The sequence below is a fragment of the Heloderma suspectum genome, chromosome 7, assembly GCF_057233095.1.
Source record: "Heloderma suspectum isolate Gila_16-S chromosome 7, 16-S_ref, whole genome shotgun sequence".
Classification (NCBI taxonomy): domain Eukaryota; kingdom Metazoa; phylum Chordata; class Lepidosauria; order Squamata; family Helodermatidae; genus Heloderma; species Heloderma suspectum.
Window position 1 is genome coordinate 93,370,684 of NC_139464.1, and position 23,114 is coordinate 93,393,797.

General features: G+C 42.2%; 1 protein-coding gene across 2 annotated transcripts in view; it reads left to right on the forward strand.

Moving 5' to 3' along the window:
* The window catches only part of MAPK12 (mitogen-activated protein kinase 12), a 37,330-nt gene that overhangs the window by 5,954 nt on the left and 8,262 nt on the right, over nt 1-23,114 (forward strand). Inside the window, exons 3-7 of one of the 2 annotated variants that reach the window (XM_084810909.1) lie at nt 4,450-4,508; nt 8,404-8,515; nt 13,039-13,068; nt 14,958-15,005; nt 21,100-21,214. In XM_084810909.1, coding sequence (XP_084667035.1) covers nt 4,450-4,508; nt 8,404-8,515; nt 13,039-13,068; nt 14,958-15,005; nt 21,100-21,214 — 364 coding nt within the window. The remainder of the gene's footprint in view (nt 1-4,449; nt 4,509-8,403; nt 8,516-13,038; nt 13,069-14,957; nt 15,006-21,099; nt 21,215-23,114) is intronic. The other variant, XM_084810908.1, reaches the window with a different exon arrangement.

The window sequence follows — 23,114 nt, forward strand, 5'->3', positions numbered from 1 at the left end:
ACCGGGATAACAGGCAAGCATGGCCTTGGTGTACAAAATGAAGCAGGACAAAGGCTAATAGAGTTTTGCCAAGAGAGCACGCTGATCATTGCAAACACTCTTTTCCAACAGCACAAGAGGTGACTCTACACATGGACATCACCAGATGGTCAGTATCGAAATCAGATTGATCATGTCCTTTGCAGCCAAAGATGGAGAAGCTCTATACCGTCAGTCAAAACAAAACCTGGAGCTGACTGTGGCTCAGATCATGAGCTTCTTGTTGCAAAATTTCGGCTTAAATTGAAGAACGTCGGGAAAACCGCTAAACCATTCAGGTATGACCTAAATCATATCCCTTATGAATATACAGTGGAGGTGACGAATATATTTAAGGGATTAGACCTGATAGACAGAGTGCCTGAGGAACTATGGACGGAGGTCCGTAACATTGTTCAGGAGGCAGCAATTCAATCCATCCCAAAGAAAAAGAAATGCAAGAAAGCCAAGTGGCTGTCTGATGAGGCTTTACAAGTAGCTCACGAAAGAAGGGAAGCGAAAAGCAAGGGAGAAAGGGGAAGATATATCCAACTGAATGCAGAATTCCAGAGAATAGCAAGGAGAGACAAGAAGGCCTTCTTCAATGAACAATACAAAGAAATCGAGGAAAACAACAGAATGGGAAAGACTAGAGATCTTTTCAAGAAAATCGGCGATCTCAAGGGAACGTTTTGTGCAAAGACAGGCATGATAAAGGACAAAGAAGTCAGGGACCTAACAGAAGCAGATGAGATTAAGAAGAGGTGGAAAGAATACACAGAAGAACTATACAGGAAAGATCTGAATGTCCCTGATAGCCATGATAGTGCGGTCACTGAACTTGAGCCGGACATCCTAGAGAGTGAAATCAAGTGGGCCTTAGGAAGCATTAGTAACAACAAAGCTAGCGGAGATGACAGTATTCCAGCTGAGCTATTTAAAATCCTAAAAGATGATGCTGTTGCTGCACTCAATATGCCAACACATTTGGAACACTCAACAGTGGCCACAAGACTGGAAAAGGTCAGTTTACATTCGAATTCCAAAGAAGGGCAACGCCAAAGAGTGTTCAAACTACTGCACAATTGCGCTGATTTCACATGCCAGCAAGGTGATGCTCAAAATCCTACAAGCTAGGCTTCAGCAGTATGCGAACCAAGAACTACCGGAAGTACAAGCTGGGTTTCGAAGAGGCAGAGGAACTAGAGATCAAATCGCCAACATTCACTGGATCATGGAGAAAGCAAGAGCATTCCAGAAAAACGTCTATTTCTGCTTCATTACGCTATTTCACTACGCTAAAGCCTTTGATTGTGTGGATCACAACAAACTGTGGCAAATTTTGAAAGAGATGGGGGTATGAGACCACCTTACCTGTCTCCTGAGAAACCTGTACGAGGGACAAGAAGCAACAGTAAGAACCGGAGATGGAACAACCGATTGGTTCCAAATTGGGAAAGGAGTACAACAATGCTGCATATTGTCGCCCTGCTTATTTAACTTATATGCAGAGTACATCATGAGAAATGCCAGATTGGATAAATCACAGGTCGGAATTAAGATTGCTGGGAGAATTATCAACAACCTCAGATACGCAGACGATACCACCCTAATGGCAGAAAGTGAAAAGGATCTAAAGACCTCTTGTTGAGGGTGAAAGAGGAGAGTGCAAAAGCTGGTTTGAAACTCAACATTAAAATAACAAAGATCGTGGCATCTGGCCCCATCACTTCCTGGCATATGGAAGGGGAAGAAATGGAAGCAGTGACAGATTTTATTTTCTTGGGCTCCAAGATCACTGCAGACGGTGACTGTAGCCATTAAATTAAAAGACGCTTGCCCCTTGGGAGGAAAGCTATGGCAAACCTAGACAGCATAGTAAGAAGCAGAGACATCACCTTGCCGACAAAGGTCCGTCTAATCAAAGCTATGGTTTTGCCAGTAGTAACGTATGGCTGTGAGAGCTGGACTATAAGGAAGGCTGAGCGCCGAAGAATTGATGCTTTCAAACTGTGGTGCTGGAGAAGACTCTTACGAGTCCCCTGGACTGCAAGGAGGTCAAATCAGTCAACCCTAAAGGAAATCAACCCTGAGTGTTCATTGGAAGGACAGATACTGAAGCTGAAGCTCAAATATTTTGGCCACCTAATGCGAAGAGAAAACTCTCTGGAAAAGACCCTGATGCTGGGAAAGACTGAAGGCAAAAGGAGAAGGGGACGGCAGAGGATGAGATGGCTAGATAGCATCACTGTTGCAATGAATATGGACTTGAGCACGCTCCAGGAGAGAGTGCAGGACAGGAAGGCCTGGCGTGCTATGGTCCATAGGGTTACGAAGAGTCGGACACGACTGAACGACTGAACAACAACAACAACAACACAACCTATGATCAGACTAATCGGAGCTTGTTTACAGAAACTGGAAGCGTCCCATATGTGGCACATGCCCCCGCAAATCTGTGGTTAGATAACCCATGATTTGCTGCCGTGACATGCAAACTGGGTCAGCCAGTGTGGGCTGCCCTTTTCTCCATCACACTTAGATCAATAGCATATTGTGCAAAGTACTGTCCACTGGAGAGAGCAATCCTACCGGGATAGGTGGCTGCCTCCGAACTCAGAGGCAGCCACCTATCCAATGCTGGGCAGGAGAAGCATGGATGGGGACCCTGCATTTGCAGCTAGACAGCCAATTTCAGCTGTCTGGCCACAGGAAGTCGGAGTGTGGAAGCAGTGGCCAGACATCACATTGGATGTGTTGTTCAGTATTTCTGACTTCCCCGCCCTGGCACACCCCCAGGAATGCCCTGTTTTCACCACTCCATGCTCCTTTTCCAAGCACGGAGCGCGGGGCCGTTCTGTGCTGCCTATGAGGCAGCATGGGAAGGGGTGAAGGTTGGTTCTCAGGGAACTAACCTCGGAGCACAGGCTCCAAGGTCAGTTCCCTGGGAACCGACCTATCTTATGGCTGTCTAGCCGCTGACTAGCAGCCATAGGATTACACCCTAAGTCACTAAATCAGATTTCTTTTAAGCTGCATAGAAGTAAGGCTTTTGTTATATCAGCTGATAGTTTGATGGTGTTCTTGGCACAACTTTGGCTATGAAATTCTATCCAGTTGCTTTAATGCTTATCTATTTTGTCTAGCTATTATCAGTGTGGTTGTGAATCAAGATTCTGTGTCCTACTCCTAGTTATGAATACTCAGTTCCATTGAAAAGAATCATGTTTATTGCATTAGCAGTTGTTTAGTGTTAGTGCTCCAGCAGTGTTAGGTTTGGCATTGTATTTATACTCCAACAAGCCGCAATCAGAATGTATTTTGAATTCCCATTATCGTTAGTTCTCACACTATTAACCTTCTGCTAGCTGTTGTCTATGAAAGTTCATGCCAAATAAGCTAGTTAATCTCAAAGCAGGGGGCAGACAACATGTGGACCTTCAGATGTTGTTGGACTACAACTCCCATCAGCCCTAGCTATCCTGGCTAGGGCTGATGAGGGCTGCAATCCAGCAACATCTGGAGAGCCACAAGTTGCCCATCCCTGATCTAAAGGGCCACAGCAGAGCTTGGCTTTCTTCACACGAAGCTTTTATCCTGCAGTTGAGTTTGCTCCTTCATGGAAGTTTGCGGGCTCTTTACATGACGCCATGAACCTCCAAGGTGTCTCCTGCACGAAATGCCCTTTGTTCCATTTTTACATAGCTCGCAGATAATGAGCTATCAAATTACCCCGTTGTGTTCTGTTTGAGTTCCCTCCATGAAAAGAGGAAAAGCGGCAAGAAGAGGAGCAAAATCAATGAAATATAATGGAAGACTGAGATACAGGGGAAAGGGCGGGGGGAAGCGGGTGAAAAAAGGGATCGTTGGGATCCTGCATTTAAAACGGAAGCAGAAAGCCCCGTTTTAAATGCAGGATTGATGCTGGTGTAGAGATACCCTTGTACTTTCCTGCAAATTAAGCTGGTGAGAACATTATTGATGCTATGAACTAGATCCAACAGGATCCACATGCAAACCAATAGCATTTCCACTTGCACATGGGGGAGCACGATTTGCACAGACTTCCCACTCTAGCTAAAGCCCGCTATTCCATTAGATACCACACTGTTCTTGAGGGCTCCCTAGCCCTCAGGAGTGGCTTTAGGAGGTCCACAGTGGAGAGGAGGTGGAAAAACTCCATCCTACAAGTAAAACTTCCTCTCAGTTGCTGGCTGGGAATTATGGGAGTTGCAGTCTAACACATCTGGAGGGCACCAGGTTGCGGAAGGGTGCTCTATATGCATTACATATAGTATGACATGTGCCAAGATGATCCTCGGGTAAGTGATCAGTGCTTCTCCTGTGAATAATAGCTTTCAAGTGCTTTCCTTTTTTTGTGATTGTAAAATGCCAGTCTTTTGTCTTATATGTTCCCCCCCTCCTTCGCAGGTAATTGGACTACTAGATGTCTTCACACCAGATGTGTCACTGGATAAATTTAATGACTTGTAAGTTTATAATTTTATGGAAATGTTGGAGCTCTGTATTATGATTTGTAGTTCTACCATGGGCTCATGGGACTTGGTTGCTTTAAAAGAGTTGTTCTTCGCTTTGGACCAATATAATGTGTATGAAAGCTCGATTCTGATCTCATTTGCTTTGGTATGTATATCTATAAAATTGCCTTCCTGAAGCAAAAACAGCTAGGTCTGAGCTATACATAGCTTGGGAGCTACTTTTTCATGTTTGTATACAGCACACTAATATTTGTCACAGAGAGCACTGTAGTTTTGCTGGAGCGATCATATGTCTGTAAACTTGGTAAAATGAAGTCACTGACAGTCACATTTAATGGTTAGATTTTTACCAGGAATCACCAGTGGACTTGCAGAAGATACATCTACTATGTAAGGTGTAAATCTGTCCCCATGCATGTGTGTTCATGCTCATCTACATATATGTATCCTTTTTTTAACCAGAATGCCTTCCCACTTTCAACTGTGCTTAAGATATATTTGTTAGAGTACCGAATGTGCAACTTAAAAGTAGCTGTGTTGTAGACAACTTTAGTTAAAAAAAACAACAACCGCCAAATAACCCCCCCTTAGACATTGTTAATCTTGACCTCACTGAAGGGAAAATTGTAAGAGTGTTGGCTGATGTGATCTGATTTTATATTAAAAAGTGGACGGAGGGAGCAATCCTATGGCCGCTAGTCGGTGGCTAGACGGCCATACGATATCTGGTTTTCTGGGAAATGACCTCAGAGCCTGCGCTCCGAGGTCGGTTCCCAGAGAACCGACCTTCCCCCACTTCCACACTGCCTGCAAGGCAGTGCGGAAAAGCCTCGTGCTTTGCACTCACAAGAGGAGTGTGGAGTGGCCAAAATGGGACGTTCCCGGGGGTCGTTCTGGGGCGGGGAGGGCGGAAATGCCTGTACAACACATCCAGTCTGTCGTACAGCAGCCTCTTCCCCTGCTCAGCCCTCCCACAGCTAGACAGCCGCAATCAACTGTCTAGCCGAAAATGCAGGGCAGGAGAAGTGTGGAGGGAACAATCCCCTCCTTGCTTCTCCTGCCCTGCATTGGATAGGTGGTCGCCTCTGAGTTCGGAGGTGGCCACCTATCTGCATATCTGCCCTGAAGCAGCTATTCTAGTGGCTAATGAATTATCTTGAAAAAGTGGAAGTGTGCAACTCCTGACTTATTTTCCAGCTGGAGAGGAGAGCTCTCTGCCATTTCATTATTAGTGAAAATGACCCATCAAACAGAAATTAATTAATTAATTAATATCCCACCTTTCAACCAAAAAATGGCACTCAAGGTGGCCATTTCAAGTTCCCTGAAATAAAGATTAGGATGACTGTTCACACTGGAAAGTATTACTGACATTTATAGTTCAATGCATATTTCCCCCTGATGTTCCTTCAGTGTGCTATCTGATTGTTTTAGCAATTAATGCTTCCATAGATGCAGGTTTTCTTTTGTTTCCTCCCATTTTTCAATTACCATTGAACTTTTACACAGATGATGCCTACTTTTAATAATGTGTATGGATTTCTGCTTTTTCTTGTTCAATATGTACACAGCAATATAAACCATAACCGTTTTTATTCAAGACTTTGCAGTTGCTGCGTCAGTAAATTACTCTCGTTAACTACCTGTGTGTTGATGGAGCAATTAGTGAGCTATTTCCATTTGGCTTTGAAATATTCATGAGCTCTGGCATATTAGCTGTAATAAAATCATAGGAGAAGAGTGCATGTCTGTGTTATCATTATTCAAGATTATCAGCACTCTGAAGATTAAGCTTGGTTCCTTGCTTATCCAAGTTATTGATTAGAGAGCTTAGTTTGTTTCCTCTACACTAAATATAGCCTTAAGAAGATGAACATGTTCTAGCTTTTCCACTCTCCTTCTACCTTTTCAATCATTTTTATGCGAACTGCAGTGCTTCCCCTTGGAAGCTTCAGTAGCTGATCGAAGAATACAGGTTGGAATTTCCGTAACAGCCTATATGGCAGTCCTATCCACATTTAGGATTAGGTCCTATTAAATTCAGTGGGACTTACTTTTGAGTAAACATCTATAACAGTAGGTTGTAAGTCAGTTTGATGTCTAAATATAGTAGAAATCCAAAGGGATTTCTTTAGCTAACCTTGAGTTATGAAATATATTTTTTAATGTAATTGTTGTAATTTTGCTTTATCAGTGTTCAGAGTTTTAAGAATATTTTTGGTTTTCTCTTCAACAGTGAACAGAGTTTCCAAGATCTGAGCTTGAATCCTGAAAGCTGTGGCCAGTGTTCTACTCACAGCATGGGGCTTTCCCTTCCTTCCAGTGTAGCCCATAGTGCTCCCCAAAAGCCAACTGCAAGGGTTGGGGGACTATTGAAAATAGTGTATATTGAGGAACTTGTGCCCCTCCAGACATTTTGGCTTATAACTCCCATCATACCCCACAATTAGCTATGCCGGGTAGGGCTGATGGGAGTTGTAGGCCAAAACATCTAGAGGGCCACAAGTTGCCCACCCCTGGTGTACATTATGGCAAAGGAGTGAGCAGAAATTGTGGACCTGCCCTCTTGTACAAGAAGAGGTGCCTTTTTACTCACACTAGGCACCTTTAAGGGGTTCATCACACAGAGCTTTTATCCTGCTATTGAGATGGCTCTCTCTCAGAAGTTTGCGGGCTCTTTACATGACACTGTTAACATCCAAGGCACCTCCCGCAATTTCCTCCAGCCTATCTCGTATTTTCCCTAAACGCGAAAAATATGGTATTTATGCCAGACCCACAGAACAGGAGTGCCATAACCTCCCTGTGAAATTCTCCAATAGCGGAAGAAATCGCTGTGTTTGTCTGCTGTAGGCATTTGTTTTCAGTTGTTGGGGGCACGGTCAGGATGACGAAGGCATTGAGGATGGGAGCAGGGTTGAACGGAAGGAGACCCGAGCAGATTTGACAGGCGTGAGGGCAAGAATCACCTGCTGATTGCAACTCCTGCCTCTGCATTTCTCAGTTGGAGGGAGAAGAGGGTAAAATGCGTCCCTGCAATGAAGGGAGACACATCTGATCCCCCACCCCACCAAGCGCAGAAGCAACGTCCTCTGTTGTTTCAGAGCACCCTATTAAGTTCAGTGGGGCTTAGTCCGAAGCAAGTGTGCTGAGGGTTGCAGACTTGCAGGGTGATCTTACGCCTACTCAGTTCAGTGGGGCTTACTCCCACATAAGTGTGCCAAGGGTTGCAGAATTACAGCACAATCTTACATTTTATGTCTACTCAGAAGTAAGTCCAAGTTTTCCTGGGGGCTGCGAGAAAACAGTACAGCAGAAGTTAAGCTACAAAAACAAGATTCCTCCCTCCTTTGCACACATGCCAGGGAGGGAGGGAGGAACTCCCTTAGTCCAAACCATGTGTCTGCCATGTAAAGGAGCCCTAATCCCACAAAGAAACTGAAAGCAGGAAGCTCCAGAAAGAATGTGGGTTTTTGCTTAATGTAGAGACACCCTTTATCTAAGCAACTTTTTCTGTCTCTTAATCCAAGCAACCAAAAAGTCGAAAAGGGAGATTTTGCTTTGTTTGTATGTTTGTTAATATTGTAGGTTGCTTTATAAAATACAGTTAACTAAGTGACAACATTCCTGTTCCCTGTGTTATCCTTTTCTCCGATCTTCCATGTCCTAAAGCATAGATGGATTGATTATGTTCGATGAAAAGGAAAGTCTTGCATTGAAAGTTTGCAAAATATCACCTCGGAGGAAAACCCAACACCTTTATTATGAGTGGTTATTTTATCAGCTAAGTAATGGTCAGAAATTATTGTGTTTTGCATTATTAATGTACTGTTAAGATTCTTCTTTTTAAAACTTAAATTATTTTGTGTTTGATTTCTATTTTTAGCTACCTTGTCATGCCATTTATGGGAACAGACTTGGGTAAAATAATGAAGCACGAGAAACTAACTGAAGATAGGATCCAGTTTCTGGTCTATCAAATGTTAAAGGGCCTAAAGGTTAGATCCCTCTATTTTTGCTGTTGTTTCTTATACACTGACATTTTCCTAAGACCCAGTGCAGACATTTTCCTAACTGTGAAATTGAGGCCATGCTGCTGCAGGGTCCCTGCCACACATATTTCTAATCCTTTCCATGATTTGCTTTAACCACAGTGTAGTGTTACATCTGCACTGACACAAAGTAGGACTGCCCTTGTAAAAAGAGTTTGAAATCAGGATTGGTAATGGTTTTATAAACCCTGTTTGTGTGGGGATCTGGCTAGTTTTCATGGTGTAATGTTATCTCTGCATCGTGGTGTAATGTTACATATTCCATCAGGTTTGCTCATAATCAGACTTTGGACTACAAATTCTGATTTCAAACTCCAGAAGATGGAGCAGAGGACTAGATTTAGTCCTTCCCCTCCTGACAGTTTCCTTTACTGGGATGCATGTGGACCGTACTAGATCAGGGCCAACCTGTATTATGTGGATTTTTACTTTTTCTCTGATTGAAACATTATGTTCTTATCAAGTTTTGTTTTTATTATGAAAAGGACAGGGACATCTTTAAAAGACATGCTGTCTGTTCTTATTACTATGATATGGTTCTCCATCCCTCCCCTCCCCCAGGCTTGGCATACTGAAATGTGATTGCTGTATCTTGACCTAGATTGACTGGTTAAAACCCAGGTTTTTTCCTGTAGTAATTGTATTCATACCTCGATAATAAGAACTTGCCTGCATAGAATCAGTTTGAATAACTAAATGAAAAATGCATACAAGAAGACAGAAAATGGGATGTTAATGTACATGGGAAATTTCAACATTTAATCCCTTAATATTTACACTTTCACGAGTGATATTCCCACCCCCATCAAAAAGACCTGTGTAACTCACCTGTTAATTGAAAATAACAGAATGAAGGAAAAAGAAAATGTATCTTGCTACCAAATGCATCCCTTACCTTTGCTGAACGGGTATTTACCAGAAACCAAACAAGCAAAACATACTATGCCTGCTTAATGAGTGCCTTGATTATGTTGATTCCCTCTTAGGACTTCTGTGCTTTAGTGATACTTTATAATTCCTGAGTCCTTATTTACTGTGTTTTGATATGTATTTGTCCTATGTCACTTCAGCTATTCTCTGTTGCTCCTTTCATTAAAATAAATGCAAGCTGGGAATCATCTGTGCAATTTTGTGGGCTTGGGCCAGGACAGTCATAGTTGGTAGGTGGGAAACTAAGATTTTGCTTCCCTACCACACACAGCCTCTCACGTTTGTCTGAACTGGCCCATTATATCAGTATGAAATGAAGAGTCCAAAGCATTACATAACAAGAAGATAAAGTTGTCCTGGCAGCCTAGTGTTCAAAAAGAAACCCTGGGACAGAATTCTAATTTCAATGAGGTCATCAGATACTGAGGAATAATTTTAGAGAGAAAAAATGGTTGATCTGCTTGCTGTAATTTTTCTATAGTCTGCAATAGGAATGATTTGCCTTCTTGTTTGTAGGACAAGCTGTTCATCAGCTGGAGCAAAACCTACAGTTCTACACTGGTCCATCTCTTTCCAAATGGTTCTATTTTCTGGTTTCTTTGGTCTGGATTTGAAGAGGATGTTTTTCTGCCATCTCCGTTAGGATTTTAAATGTATATTGTATCTTTGGAGAGCATGGTGAATGTTCTCACATTGCACAGTTGCACAGAACATCCTAAATGAGCCAACAAACAAACAAAGAAAACCAAATTGAAAAAAAGGGCACTACCTTGTACGACAGACAAAATGGGAAACATCCGCAGGGGAAGTTTGTCTAAGACAGCTTGACCTGCCCTTAGCCAACATGTTAACTTTTGGGTTAACTTTGATGTCTATCTCAACACATTTTTGTGCTGTATTTAGCTTTACTGAGGCAATTTGTCCCCCATCAGAGCAGTGCAACTTGACCTGTGCAAACACAACTTCCAAGGCCATTCTTGCCGATTCCCAGATGTTTTCAGTGTAGACCCACACATCTGTGTCTGCTTATATCAATTTCAACTCCATATGGATGTGCATCATAATAAGCTCATAATATAGCCATTATTTCCTCACCTGCTGCACACATCATTACATGTTGGATCTGTTGTCTAGTTTGTGTTCAACCTAAACAAACATAGACTATCTGGGGGAAAGAAAAACCAGTAAGGAGATTATTTACCTTGAGGGACATTTCTGTGCCTCCAGCAGCGATAACGCAAAGCCCACTTACACTGTCCTTGGCTCACCTTTGTGCTATTAAGCTATTAGTTTGCTGAGTCCGTTGTGTGTGTTTTATTTTAATGTTATTTGCTGGTGTTTATCTCCTCACATGCTCCTTTGATTATACACAGTTGCTCCATATCTCAAACCCCAGTTTGCCGTCTGATGATGGAAACGGCCTGAGCTGCTGCACATAAAAGGGCTTTCTGCTTGGCGCAGCCTCCACACATTTGCATTTAAAGTAGCAACCATGCCACTGCTTCTCTGTGTGAATTGGTCCCAAATGCTAGTCCTGTTTTCTCTGCAAGAATAACAAAGCAATATGTCATTGCATTCTCTCTCTCCCTCTCCTTCCGTACTTTCTCTACACTTTCGCTAATTGATAATGGGCTTCTTCAGGCGTCACACTAAGCCATAATGGTTAGGTGTTTTTTACTAACCATGATAGCTTAGCATGTCCTGTGGGGGGAGAAAACCATGTTCCTCATGGTTAGTAAGCCACCCTGGCTAACCACCACCCTGCAACAAGCTTAAGGACCCCCGGTGTGGCTTACCATATTATCTAGTGGGCTCCCCAGTTGTTAAAACGGGCTCCGGAGGACTTCCAGGCTGGACCACAGAGTCCACCGGCTAGAGCATCCAGCACTGCTGGTGATGCTCTAGCAGCCACAAACTTTCTCTATGGTCACACAGCCACACTGGAGTGGATGTCAGGAGCCTGTTCACGCTGTGGAGGATGACGAGATGCACGCTCACCATACCAGGATGATCGCCAGGTAACTATGGAGGGGGGATTAGCAGAACCATGCAGCACCATATGGTTCCTCAATTGTCTGGCAGGCCCAAGTGTCATGGTTTTGCTAAGCCGCCCCCTCCATGGTTACCCTAACCACCTTCTCCCCAAGCACATGTGAATAGGGCCAATGGCTTGGATCCTAAGAGAAGTTAAGGAAGTTCACAGGAAGACATTTTCATCCCCCCCCCCCAGCTACATCTGTCCCCCAAAAAGGTGGTCTGGAGGGTCAGAGATCCCTCCTGAACAATGTGGGATGGGTTGTGGGGAAGGAGAGGAGGGGATGGGAAACTTCCTTCCACAAAGTTCCTTAAGTTAACTTCTCTTAGGATCAAAGCTTGGTTTTGGGGGTGATTCCCTCTTTCTCCTGCAGCCCATCACACATTGTTCAAGAGGGTTCCTCGACTCTCCAGAGTAGCTTCAGGGGTCACAGGTATCTATGGGAAGAGGAGGGACATGAAATGTTCCTTCCATGACTTTCCTTAAATTAACTTACCTTTGGATCCTAGCTGCTGTGTGCAATACTGGGAAAGTTAAGGAAATTCGAAGTCCAGCTGAAATAAGTGAAGTTTGCTTTAAGCAGTAATACATAACTCTCTAGAGCACTTCCATTGATGTGAATATGACTACTCTGGAGTACATTGATTAAAGATTGCAACTGTATGCCTGTGCTCTGAAGTCGACAGAGCACAGGCACACACATTTGCAAATCCTCAATCAGTTTTCTCCAGGGTACTAATATTCAAATCAATGTGAGTGCTTTGGAACAAGAGTGTTGTGGCTGGCAGGAAATGTTCATTTTTCCTGTTTGTTGTTAGGCCATTGGGAAACTTCACTTATTTAGAAATATTTCCATGGCAGTTTTCTTCTGCTATGTGACTCCATAAGACTGCAATATTTCTTTTTCTGTGAAAGGCCCCCTTGATATGCTTATGTACATGTACCCTTATTAAAGTTTCAGCCGTTTGTAGGCTCCAGACAATGGAGGAAGAAATTAAGGCTAAGATTAAAGTGGCTGAATTAACCCTAGCATGGCAAGCACAGAGTAATGTCAAGTTCCAGCATTAGCAGCCATGTGTGTAAGAAAAACAAAAACAATCCAGGTAGAACTATGTTATAGACAAGCTCAGCCACTCGTCTGTGTAGAACATACATTTTATCAGTATGTTTAGTCTTTGCCATAAAGAGAGAGATAGTGACTTTTGAACTGTGCTAGTTGGGAAGACTGTGGTTTCCGAGAGGGGGGGGGAGAGAGAGAGCGCATTTGTCTGCACCAATGAGATACCATTCTTACAGTTACCAGTGTTAGGTTTTATAGAGGACAGGACTTGTGCCTTCACTCATACTGTGACAAGGAGAGCTACTAGCCCCTCTTACAATTCTCCATCTTGGTTTCTAGTTTCCATTGATCAAAACTTATATCAAAAGTCACAACCCTTTTCAACATGAAAAATCTTTATCAGTATGAAATAAATAAAATATGGTTGTTGTTTTTCCCCTACAGTATATCCATTCATCAGGCATAATTCATAGGGTAAGTGAAATACCTCATTTCAGGTTTTCGTTTTATAGTTTTGGATGGTTCTCTCACATAGTGTCTGACTTTTAAAAAACAAAGGGCCAAACTACACATTCTGCTAATTGCATAGATGTAGCTGAGCCTGATGTTTTTCTTCTTTGGGGGTCCCAATTCGGATCAGGAAGGATTAAATATCCCCCCCATTTTTTCCTGAAATCCCCCCACCCTGCAGGGGTGGGGGGAATCTCCATTGGAGTTAATGGAGGCTTTTTTTCTTTTTTAAACCTTTTTCTTTTAAAAAACGGTGGAATGGAGGGGGGGACAGCTGGGCTGATTAAATCCTTCCTTCCTGGAGTGCACTGGTCCCAGTCTGAACAGGGATCACACTGGAGTAAAGAAAAATATTAGCCTCAGGTACACCTATGCGATTAGCAGAACATACAGTTTGGCCCAAACACAGGCTGGACTACAGAGATACAGTATGTAGTGGTCAATCAAGTATTCATTTGCACTCTACAGAAACAAATAATTAGGGCCTTGATCCTGATTATAAAATAAAATTGCAGATCTGTGCTGGTACTGCTAAGCTGAAGGACTGTTGCTGATTAATAAAACAGCAATGATGACAGTTCTGAGTCTATTCATTAGAGAGAGAAAATTCACACACATTCTTATGTTGTCTTTGATCCGAGCTATGGCAAGGAGAAAAAGAAATACAAAGATTAACTGTTTCACTGCCACTTTCAGTACTTGGTACCTAGAGGGTTTCTTTAAAAAAATTGACTACAAACAAGAAGTTCTGCATTCCTTGTTCAACAAATACCTGACATTTCGTGGCTTCTTTTCTATATTCTTTAAAATGTCGCAATTTGAATGTATCCTAAAACGGTGTCCTTCTGTAGGTACCCCAGAAATTATTGCCAATTTAGTGTGAATATCATGACATGAAGAGAAAACACCCCATTGTGTAGTTAATTACCAGGAACCCCGTGTATGTGGTTTGTTCAAGAAGAGATATTATAGTAGATTGTAAATATATAAATCCTTGTATCATAAATTAGGAACCAAAGTTCAGCCCACATTGGCATGCCAGGCCTTAGCCTAGGAAACTACTGCCATGGGATGAGAAATATCATCCTTGTCCTCTGTATGGATGATGGCAACAATAGCAAGACAGGCCTGACTACACCTGGGTCTAGGCTTGACTAGGCCTGGGTCTAGGGTAGTGAGACACTGTGGGGTGATCCTATGGCAATTTCAAGTCAATTTTCAGAACATCTTCAGATCTTGAACATTTCAGAAATTCAGTTGTCCATTTTACCTGAAATATGTAGCTTGAGATTTGGGTGCGGGTTTGTTTGGGTTTAATTTTGTTTTTAAATATTGTTGCTTATTATCTCTGCTATTGTTATTTATGGCTCAGTCACCACTAGCAGAATCTTAAGGCGTTTGTATTCAGACAGGCTTTAGACTTTTAAGCAAAGGGGGCTTTTTTTGTTTTTTGCTGAAATAGGTCTTAATCTGGTAGATGCTCTTTATTTCTTACTGATGTGTTTTACTTGATATCTTTATCATCGTGTATTTATGTTCTAGTTATCATTTTGTATTTTATCTGTATTTTATCATTAGCTGCCTTGAGCACTATTTTTAGCGGAAAAGCAGGATAGAAATTTAATAAATAAATAACCCTGCAGACATTACCTACCCACGTTCAGCTTTGGGCAACAGTTCAATTCTTGTGCATGAGGATTGCTGCTGTTTGTGTATGTTTGTTGTTGTTTGCTGTTTGAGCAACCTAAAACACTGCCATCACTTGAAAGAAATGCTTAAATTTTAACAATGCATTTGTTCTTCTGTCTATAGAGAATTCTGATTCAAGGTTGTTTTTTAACATATTTTTATAGGACCTAAAACCTGGAAACCTAGCAGTAAATGAAGACTGTGAACTAAAGGTAAGAAATGTGAATGCTGGAGTTACTTTTTTTCCAAAAAGAATACTATGTAAATGCTCAGTATGAGTTTGCAGGGATTTGAAGAAATAAAAATGGATGTAGGGAAATTTGGAAGGTTGTCACTTAGAAAAAATGTGATACAAGCCATTTAAAGGTAGGATGGGGCAGAAAATTATATCATTATTCTATGGTAGTCTGTTTTTATCTCCACTGAAATAATGAAATAATCTGTCCACAAGCCTGAAATAACTATTCAGAATTGCTGGCTAACAATCCAGTCCAGAGCATTCCACTACATGTAATGATTGTTGCCTACAGCATAAGCTCTTAGCCACCTTTTCAGAGGCTTGTCCTTTACTGCTTTCATTGATAATTATTGGACTTCACCCAAGGTGCTGAGGAGTTCATTGCTTACAAGAAGACAGCAAAGCTGAGCACTTGTTTGCCAAGCATAAATTTTGCCAAAGGTACTTTATGGAGGGAGCAATCCTATGGCGGCTAGACAGCCATAGGATATGTTGTTTCCCAGAGAACTGATCTCCCCTCACTTCCGCACTGCCTTGGAGGCAGCATGGAAGAGCCCTGTCCTCCACGCTTGCAAGAGGAGTGTGGAGTGGCCGAAAAGGGGCGTGGCTGGGGGTGTCCCAGGGCAGGGAGGGCAGAACTGCCTGTACGATGCATCCTATATGTCATATAGCAGCCTCCTTCCCTGCTCCATCCTCCTGCGGCTAGACAGCCGCAATCAGCTGTCTAGCCAAAAATGCAAGGCAGGAGGAGCGTGGAGAGAATGATCCCCTCTGTGCTTCTCCTGCCCTGCTTTGGATAGGTGGTCACCTCTGAGTTTGGAGGCAGCCGCCTATCTCGATAGGATTGTGCCCTAAGTGGTGTAAAACAAGGGAATGAGCAGGAGATACAGCACTAATCCAGTACCACTACTGATGTATTTCCTGCTCCTAGTGTGAGTAAAGTGCTACTGGGAAATGCAGGGATTTTTAATCACTTGGATAGGCTCTCATTCATAATTCTTAGCATTTTCACCAAAACGTCACTTGCCAGAGTTTCTTGTCAGAAGCCACAGCAGTTAAACTGGTTTTCAGTTAGTAGCATAGATATGACTGAAGCTGAGAGTGATCTAGTGTGACCGTTAGTTTTGGTATATGCTAGAATCAAAGGTACTTGCTGAAATCAGCACTGTTAGGAATTCATTGCAAAGCAGAAAGGACTTGCCAAACTATAAGCATTGATCCTAGTTCAGCACATGTACTTGGGCGATCACCTGAATTTTTGCTGCAGCAACACCTCTGTGTTTGAGCAACCAAGCTACTTTTTATATTCCAGAAGAGGAAGAGTGGAGGGTTGGGTGCAAAAATATCTGCTGTAAGAGACAGTGTGCATGTAATTTCGGCATTTCTTAATAGAAGAATTTCTTAATATAAGAAAGACTACGACCTGGTTCACATGTAACAAAAAACCTAGAGTATGGGTTGAGTATGGGGTGTTGTTGAATCATGGATTGTTGTTGAATTGTGGGTTGTTGTTATGTGCAGACTTTGCACTATGGTTTAACTATGGGTATGAACCCATGAACAACCTAGAGTTCACAATCCAACAATAAACCATGGGTTCTCTTCCTGGGTTGTTCTTGGTTAACAACCCATAGTTCAACCATAGTGCAGGGTTCACATGTAACAACAGCCCACAATTCAACAACAACCCATACTCTGGGTTGTTATGTGTGAACCCAGCCATTGACTATAATATTATAACTTTTTTCATTTCTAAAATAATAAAAGTTTTAATTTTTTTAAAAAAATGACATTGGGTTGTATCCAGATGTATGTATGCTCACCAGGACTGGCAAATGAGGTAAGCTGTGGTGTTGAGAGGGAAGCTAGGGGAGATCCCTGTGAAGGTACCTTTCACTCTGCTCACAGGAGGTGCCTCCATCTGATTTTCAAGGGTCTCCCTTTCCCTCTCAGCCCTCACACCATAGCCTACCCATTCCACAAAGTCCCCCAGCCCTCTGTGTATCATTTACAGAGGGCTGGAAGGGGTGCTGTGGGGAGAAGAGGGTGAGGAAGTCCAGTTCTGTCAGTCTCATTGCATGCACCAAAATCTGGGTCCAACCACTATGAACTGGTGCAAGAAAGAAAAGTGAGAAGAAAGTATGATGAATGTTCAGCCCAGCTGATATGCAATTCTGAGTTTTGCTGCCTTTATAATTCCATTGTACAGTTAAAAAAACAGTTTCTGTAAAGTGGAATTCCCATTTACTGCTGCCAGAAAGAAAAAAACCCAGCTAGTACGCAGAGACCATGTTTGTGATACCCTCCCTGTCTGATATTTGAATAAATAGTAGATTTATTCAATGAATAGGCGCTTTCAGATTGATGCTTGGTTCCTTGCAAAAGTGCTAATTAGCATGAACAAGAATATCAAAAACTGAGAGGACGTCTGTATTTCTCTAAAACAAAGCTATTGTTTCACTACAAGTGATTCTTTGGACAATGCTGAAAACCTGGAGTGCTAGCGATGATGTCAGATGCAGCGAGAGAGATTGTTTCCAGCGTGCGTTTGTTAGTGAGCAATGTGTATTTAAAGATTATGGTAGCTGTTTTTCCATGGAAATGAGAATAGAGTATAAAACATTAGGTGAATATTTTTAAGTACCTAGGTTATAATCCCTTTCCACCTGACCCCTTAGGCATGTGTAACTGAGTGTAGGATTTGCAGCCTGTCAGCCCAATCCTATCCTTGGCTATATTTGATACGGCACAAGCCAAGGCTTGCAACACAGTTGTAGCAGAATTAGGTGAGGCAAGCGGTGCCCAGCTGTCTCCTTGCACATTTCCTACTTTTCAAATCTTCTCTTTCCCATGGCACATTTTTACCACTGCTCCCTCCCTGGCCTCCCCAAAGTTCCTTTACACACTGCCCTGTGCCTTGGGGCTTTTTCCTGAGAGCCAGAGTAACCACACTGATGGCTGTTGCTGCCCTGGAGGCCAGCTAAGAGAGGCACTGTGGGGTGCTAGCTGCAGCTGATGATAGGTGCAAGCTCTTAGGGCTGATTTAAATGCAACGCTTCCTGTGCGCAGTGTCCCAAAAGCCCGTGCCTTTGGAACCATTGACACAGCTATCACACAGTTTGAAAAGTTGTTACCCCATGCACCAGCCCATATAATATCCATGCAGCACTTGTGTGCCACTAATATATTGTGGCTGAACAGCAGGGGCGGGGAACCTCTTTCAGCCTGAAGCTCTTGGGGGCCACATTCCAGTGGTGGGTGGGGCTAAATTCTAAAATAATTCAGTCCTCCCTCCTTGATAGCTTTAGTTGAAACATCAAATTTTGTAACTGACCAAGAAATAGACCATAGCTGACAAAGAGATAGGAAAATAAAGCTTGTAAAATGGATGTATTAATGTAAGGAACTTCGAGCTATTGACAGTACTCGCTCCAAAAGCGCCATTATGTTCCCAAAAGGATAACTTGCTGTGCATCACATCCATCTTTAAGAGAACAGCAATGCTCCATAGGCCTATTATCTAGGAAGATATTGTAATGTAAAGCACTGCTGTCAAAGCAGGCAGACCTTATTAGCCCGGAGACATTCTAAAGTGAAGTGTAAGCCCTGTGGAAAAATTACCATCTCTTAGAGAAGGGTTGAAGTGGTGGTGATTGCATCCAGTCTGCGTAATCACAATATTACACAGTTCTCATGTAACTCCACTGCACATCCTTTCAAGTAAATGCAGCCTGTGACAGCTTACAAAGCACCATGCAAAACAATGCTTCCATGCACAACATATATGTATATCTCCCGAAACAATAAAGAACCCAGCCTTGGGACGTTTTGTTCCCAGAGAATGCAACTACACGTGCACAAACTTCTATAGCTAAATTTGGAACTTGTGAAATGCTGAACAGGAGCATGCACACACACAACTTCTTCCTAAATTGCCAGTGACCATTGTCAGGGCCAAAGGCTTGATGTTGCCATCTGAATTTTTTTTTTTGTAGTCCATGTGAGTGTTGGAGAAGTTGCATGGAATATTTGTACCTGTGAATGTGCACCTACAAAAATACCAGTAGATAAGTACCAGTGGATGCACAGCTACAAAATATCCCTTGCCTTTTCTTCTGGGATCCATGATTAATGTTTTTTTCTGGCAATGATCTTCTTTTGTGAAGAATGTGATCTAGTCTGAAGGCTTTATAAGAGAATGAAAATGAAAGTTGTCCCTAGCTATGTGCCTATTATAAATTTGTAACATAAAATAGATGTGAATGTAGGAACTGCCTTGTACTGAATCACACCATTCGTCCATCTATCCCCAGGAGTAGGTAATCTGTGGCCCTCCAGATGCTGTTAGGATCTAATTCTAGTCGGCCTTTGCCAGCATGGCAAGTGGTCAGGGATGATATGAGTTGTAGTCCAATTAACTCTGGACTACCACTGGTTCCCTACTCCCGATCTAGCCCAATACTGTCTACTATGACTAGCAGAATCTCTCCAGGGTTTCAGGCAGAGACCTTTCCTTTTACTTGCTACCAGATCCTTTAACTAGAGATGAAGGAGACTGAACCTGAAACTTTCTGCATGCAAAGCATGTACTCTACCACTGAGCTATGGACCTTTCCATTGCTGGGTTCACACAACACACTAACCCACACTCAGTGGTTGAGTGTGGGTTGTTGTTGAACTGTGGGTTGTTTGTTGAACCATGGGTTAGCGTGTTGTCTGAACCCAGGACATTTTCTACAGGGCGGCTTATTAACCATGCAGTGTGGTTTATTTTTGTCAAACAAGCCACCTTGAGAACCCATGGTTTGTCGTTGCATTGTTCAGGGTGGTTAACTAGCCACCCTGTGGAAGATGTCCTGGGTTCGGACAACCCACTAACAAACAATCCACAGTTCAACAACAACCACTGAGTGTGAGTTAGCGTGTTGTGTGAACCCAGCCATTGTGTAGACTGGGAAATCTGGAACTATGTAAATGGATGTATCTATATCATCATCAACAACAACAACAATACATTTATTAATGTACATTTACTTTTATAAAAATTTACAACAAAAATGTTGCCTGTGAATCCCCTCACTATTTCTGTGTAACCTGCAGCTTTGTTAAATTAACACCCCAACATAGATTTCAAGTTTGTTGTTCTCTTAATTAAAAGTTAGGAAGGTAGAGTTTATGTCTTCAAGACTTGAACAGATGAAGGCTAAAAAAAATCATCAACAGGGCAAGTAAAAATAAGCTAATTGAGTATAGTAGTGAGATGTCCGTAGTAGCCCTTCCAATGCTTAATTTCTGTTTTAAAAAAAAGATGCTAGGACGCAAGTCTATCTGAAATCATTAGCCTATGACTTTGAAGGCTTCCTCCAATCCTTGATGCCTGGGAACCTTCTTCACTTAGTCACTGGTGAAGAAAATATACTTTGCATCCGCTCACTGGCCATTTTATGTCTTCCTACTTCATATATTCTTTTCTTTCCAAAAAAAGTTACAGTGAATACAATAAGAAATTAAACAAGCATAAATCTTAGCCAGTAGGTCTTGAGAATTATCATCAAAAATGATATTTCCCATGGCGTTAATTTATCTTTGATTTCATTTATTCCAAAGGTTGATCCCTGGTTTCGAACACAGATGCTGGGTCAGAGCCCTGGTACAAATTAAGCTATGACACTATCATTGATCAGGAACAGGAGCTCCTAGCAAAAAGCTAAAAGTAATTTTTACACATTGAGCACAGCAGCTCAAATTTATTACCAGCATTATAATGGAAAATAATTGAAATCAGAAATATTTCTAATGTGCTATATGCTATTTCTAATGTGATTTTCAGTTGGAGCAATATCAGTGCAACATGTTCTGTTTCTTTATTATCCCTATTTTAAATTGAGCAATTAAGATTTATTCATATGTAGAATAAACCTATTTAAATCAATGGAACTTAAGTTAGTCATGAAATGTCACATTGATTTCAATGGGTCTACTCTGTTAGTAAACCTGGGTCCAACCCAGTGTGTTTATGATGGATTTGGAGCTGTAAATTGAATGTGCATTTCGTTCCTCTATAACAGATTCTGGATTTTGGGCTAGCAAGACATACAGACAGTGAGATGACTGGCTACGTGGTTACCAGATGGTACAGAGCCCCGGAGGTTATACTTAATTGGATGCATTATACACAAACAGGTAATTTTTGTTTTTGTGCTAAGATTAACACTGGACTTCCATGCTGAGCTTCCTGCAGCTATAATTTGATCACTTCAAATTGCAAATGAATGGCATCATTGCAAAAAGCTACCCTATGGTTATCCTGGTCTCTTGGTACACCAACCAAGGAGGAATACTTTATACTCCTCCCCTGGTCTCTGTTGTGTTAATTGTATTTATAAATCTTTATATATCTTGAGCAAAAAAGGAGGATATCTGTCAAGTATTAAGCTGTCATGGAGGCCTTTCAGGTGTCTGGAGAGAAACATCTATCTCCTAGCCCAGGGGTTCCCAACGCATTGCCCATGGGCACCTCCAAGGGCACCCATGAAGGACTCTCCAACATGGTGCCTAGGGCACCTGAAATCCCCCGCCCCTTTTTTTATATATACATTGATGGATTTGTATAAAATGCATACAACTTTCTTGCAATTATACATTTGTTGTTCAGTCGTGCCCAACTCTTTGTGACCCAATGGACCATAGCACGCCAGGCCTTCCTGTCCTCCGCTCTCTCCCAGAGTGTGCTCAAGTCCATATTCATTGCATCCGTGATGCTATTTAGCCATCTCATCTTCTGCTGTCCCCTTCTCCTTTTGCCTTCAATCTTTCCCAGCATCAGGGTCTTTTCCAGGGAGTTTTCTCTTTGCATTAGGTGGCCAAAATATTTGAGCTTCAGCTTCAGTATCTGTCCTTCCAATGAGCACTCAGGGTTGATTTCCTTTAGGATTGACTGATTTGACCTCCTTGCAGTCCAGGGGACTCGTAAGAGTCTTCTCCAGCACCACAGTTCGAAAGCATCAATTCTTCGGTGCTCAGCCTTCCTTATAGTCCAGCTCTCACAGCCATACGTTGCTACTGGGAAAACCATAGCTTTGATTAGACGGACATATGTCGGAAAGGTGATGTCTCTGCTTCTTACTATGCCGTCTAGGTTTGCCTTAGCTTTCCTCCCAAGGAGCAAGCGTCTTTTAATTTCATGGCTACAGTCACCATCTGCAGTGATCTTGGAGCCCAAGAAAATAAAATCTGTCACTGCTTCCATTTCTTCCCCTTCTATATGCCAGGAAGTGATGGGGCCAGATGCCATGATTTTAGTTTTTTTAATGTTGAGTTTCAAACCAGCTTTTGCACTCTCCACTTTCACCCTCAACAAGAGGCTCTTTAGATCCTCTTCGCTTTCTGCCATAAGGGTGGTATCGTCTGCATATCTGAGGTTGTTGATAATTCTCCCGGCAATCTTAGTTCCGACCTGTGATTCATCCAACCCGGCGTTTCTCATGATATACCCTGCATATAAATTAAATAAGCAGGGCGACAATATACAGCCTTGTCATACTCCTTTCCCAATATTGAACCATAGGCTTCAACAAAAGTGGACCAAACAAGTATCCATTTGAAGGTGGTGTATATGCTATATGCCAACTGTTCAAATATTGAAAGTGTTGTAATGTCCTCAGTCCATTGCATTATGAGTAGTGAATGTTTATCCTTTTATTGTTATAATATCAGTCTTTTAGCTGTCAAAAGGGTGCAGAGAATCCATTTACAGTCAGGACCAGAAATATTGGAACAAGGATAACTGTTTTGGCAGTTGGCCTCTGTGCGCCACCACATTGAAGTTGAAAGGAAACACACCCAGATGGGAGCGAAGTCAGTACTTTCTGCTGTAATTCAAGGGGTTTGACAAGAGTGGAGCACTAACCATTCAGGAAGTACAGCTAGTGGCATACACACACACCCATCGTTGGTGGCTCATAAGTAATGGAACAAACCAACATCATTTCAAACTTAAGGATCGCCTTTAATACCTGGAGGAAAATCTTTGCAGTCAATGACTGCCTGAAGTCTGGAACCCATGGACATGACCAAATGCTGA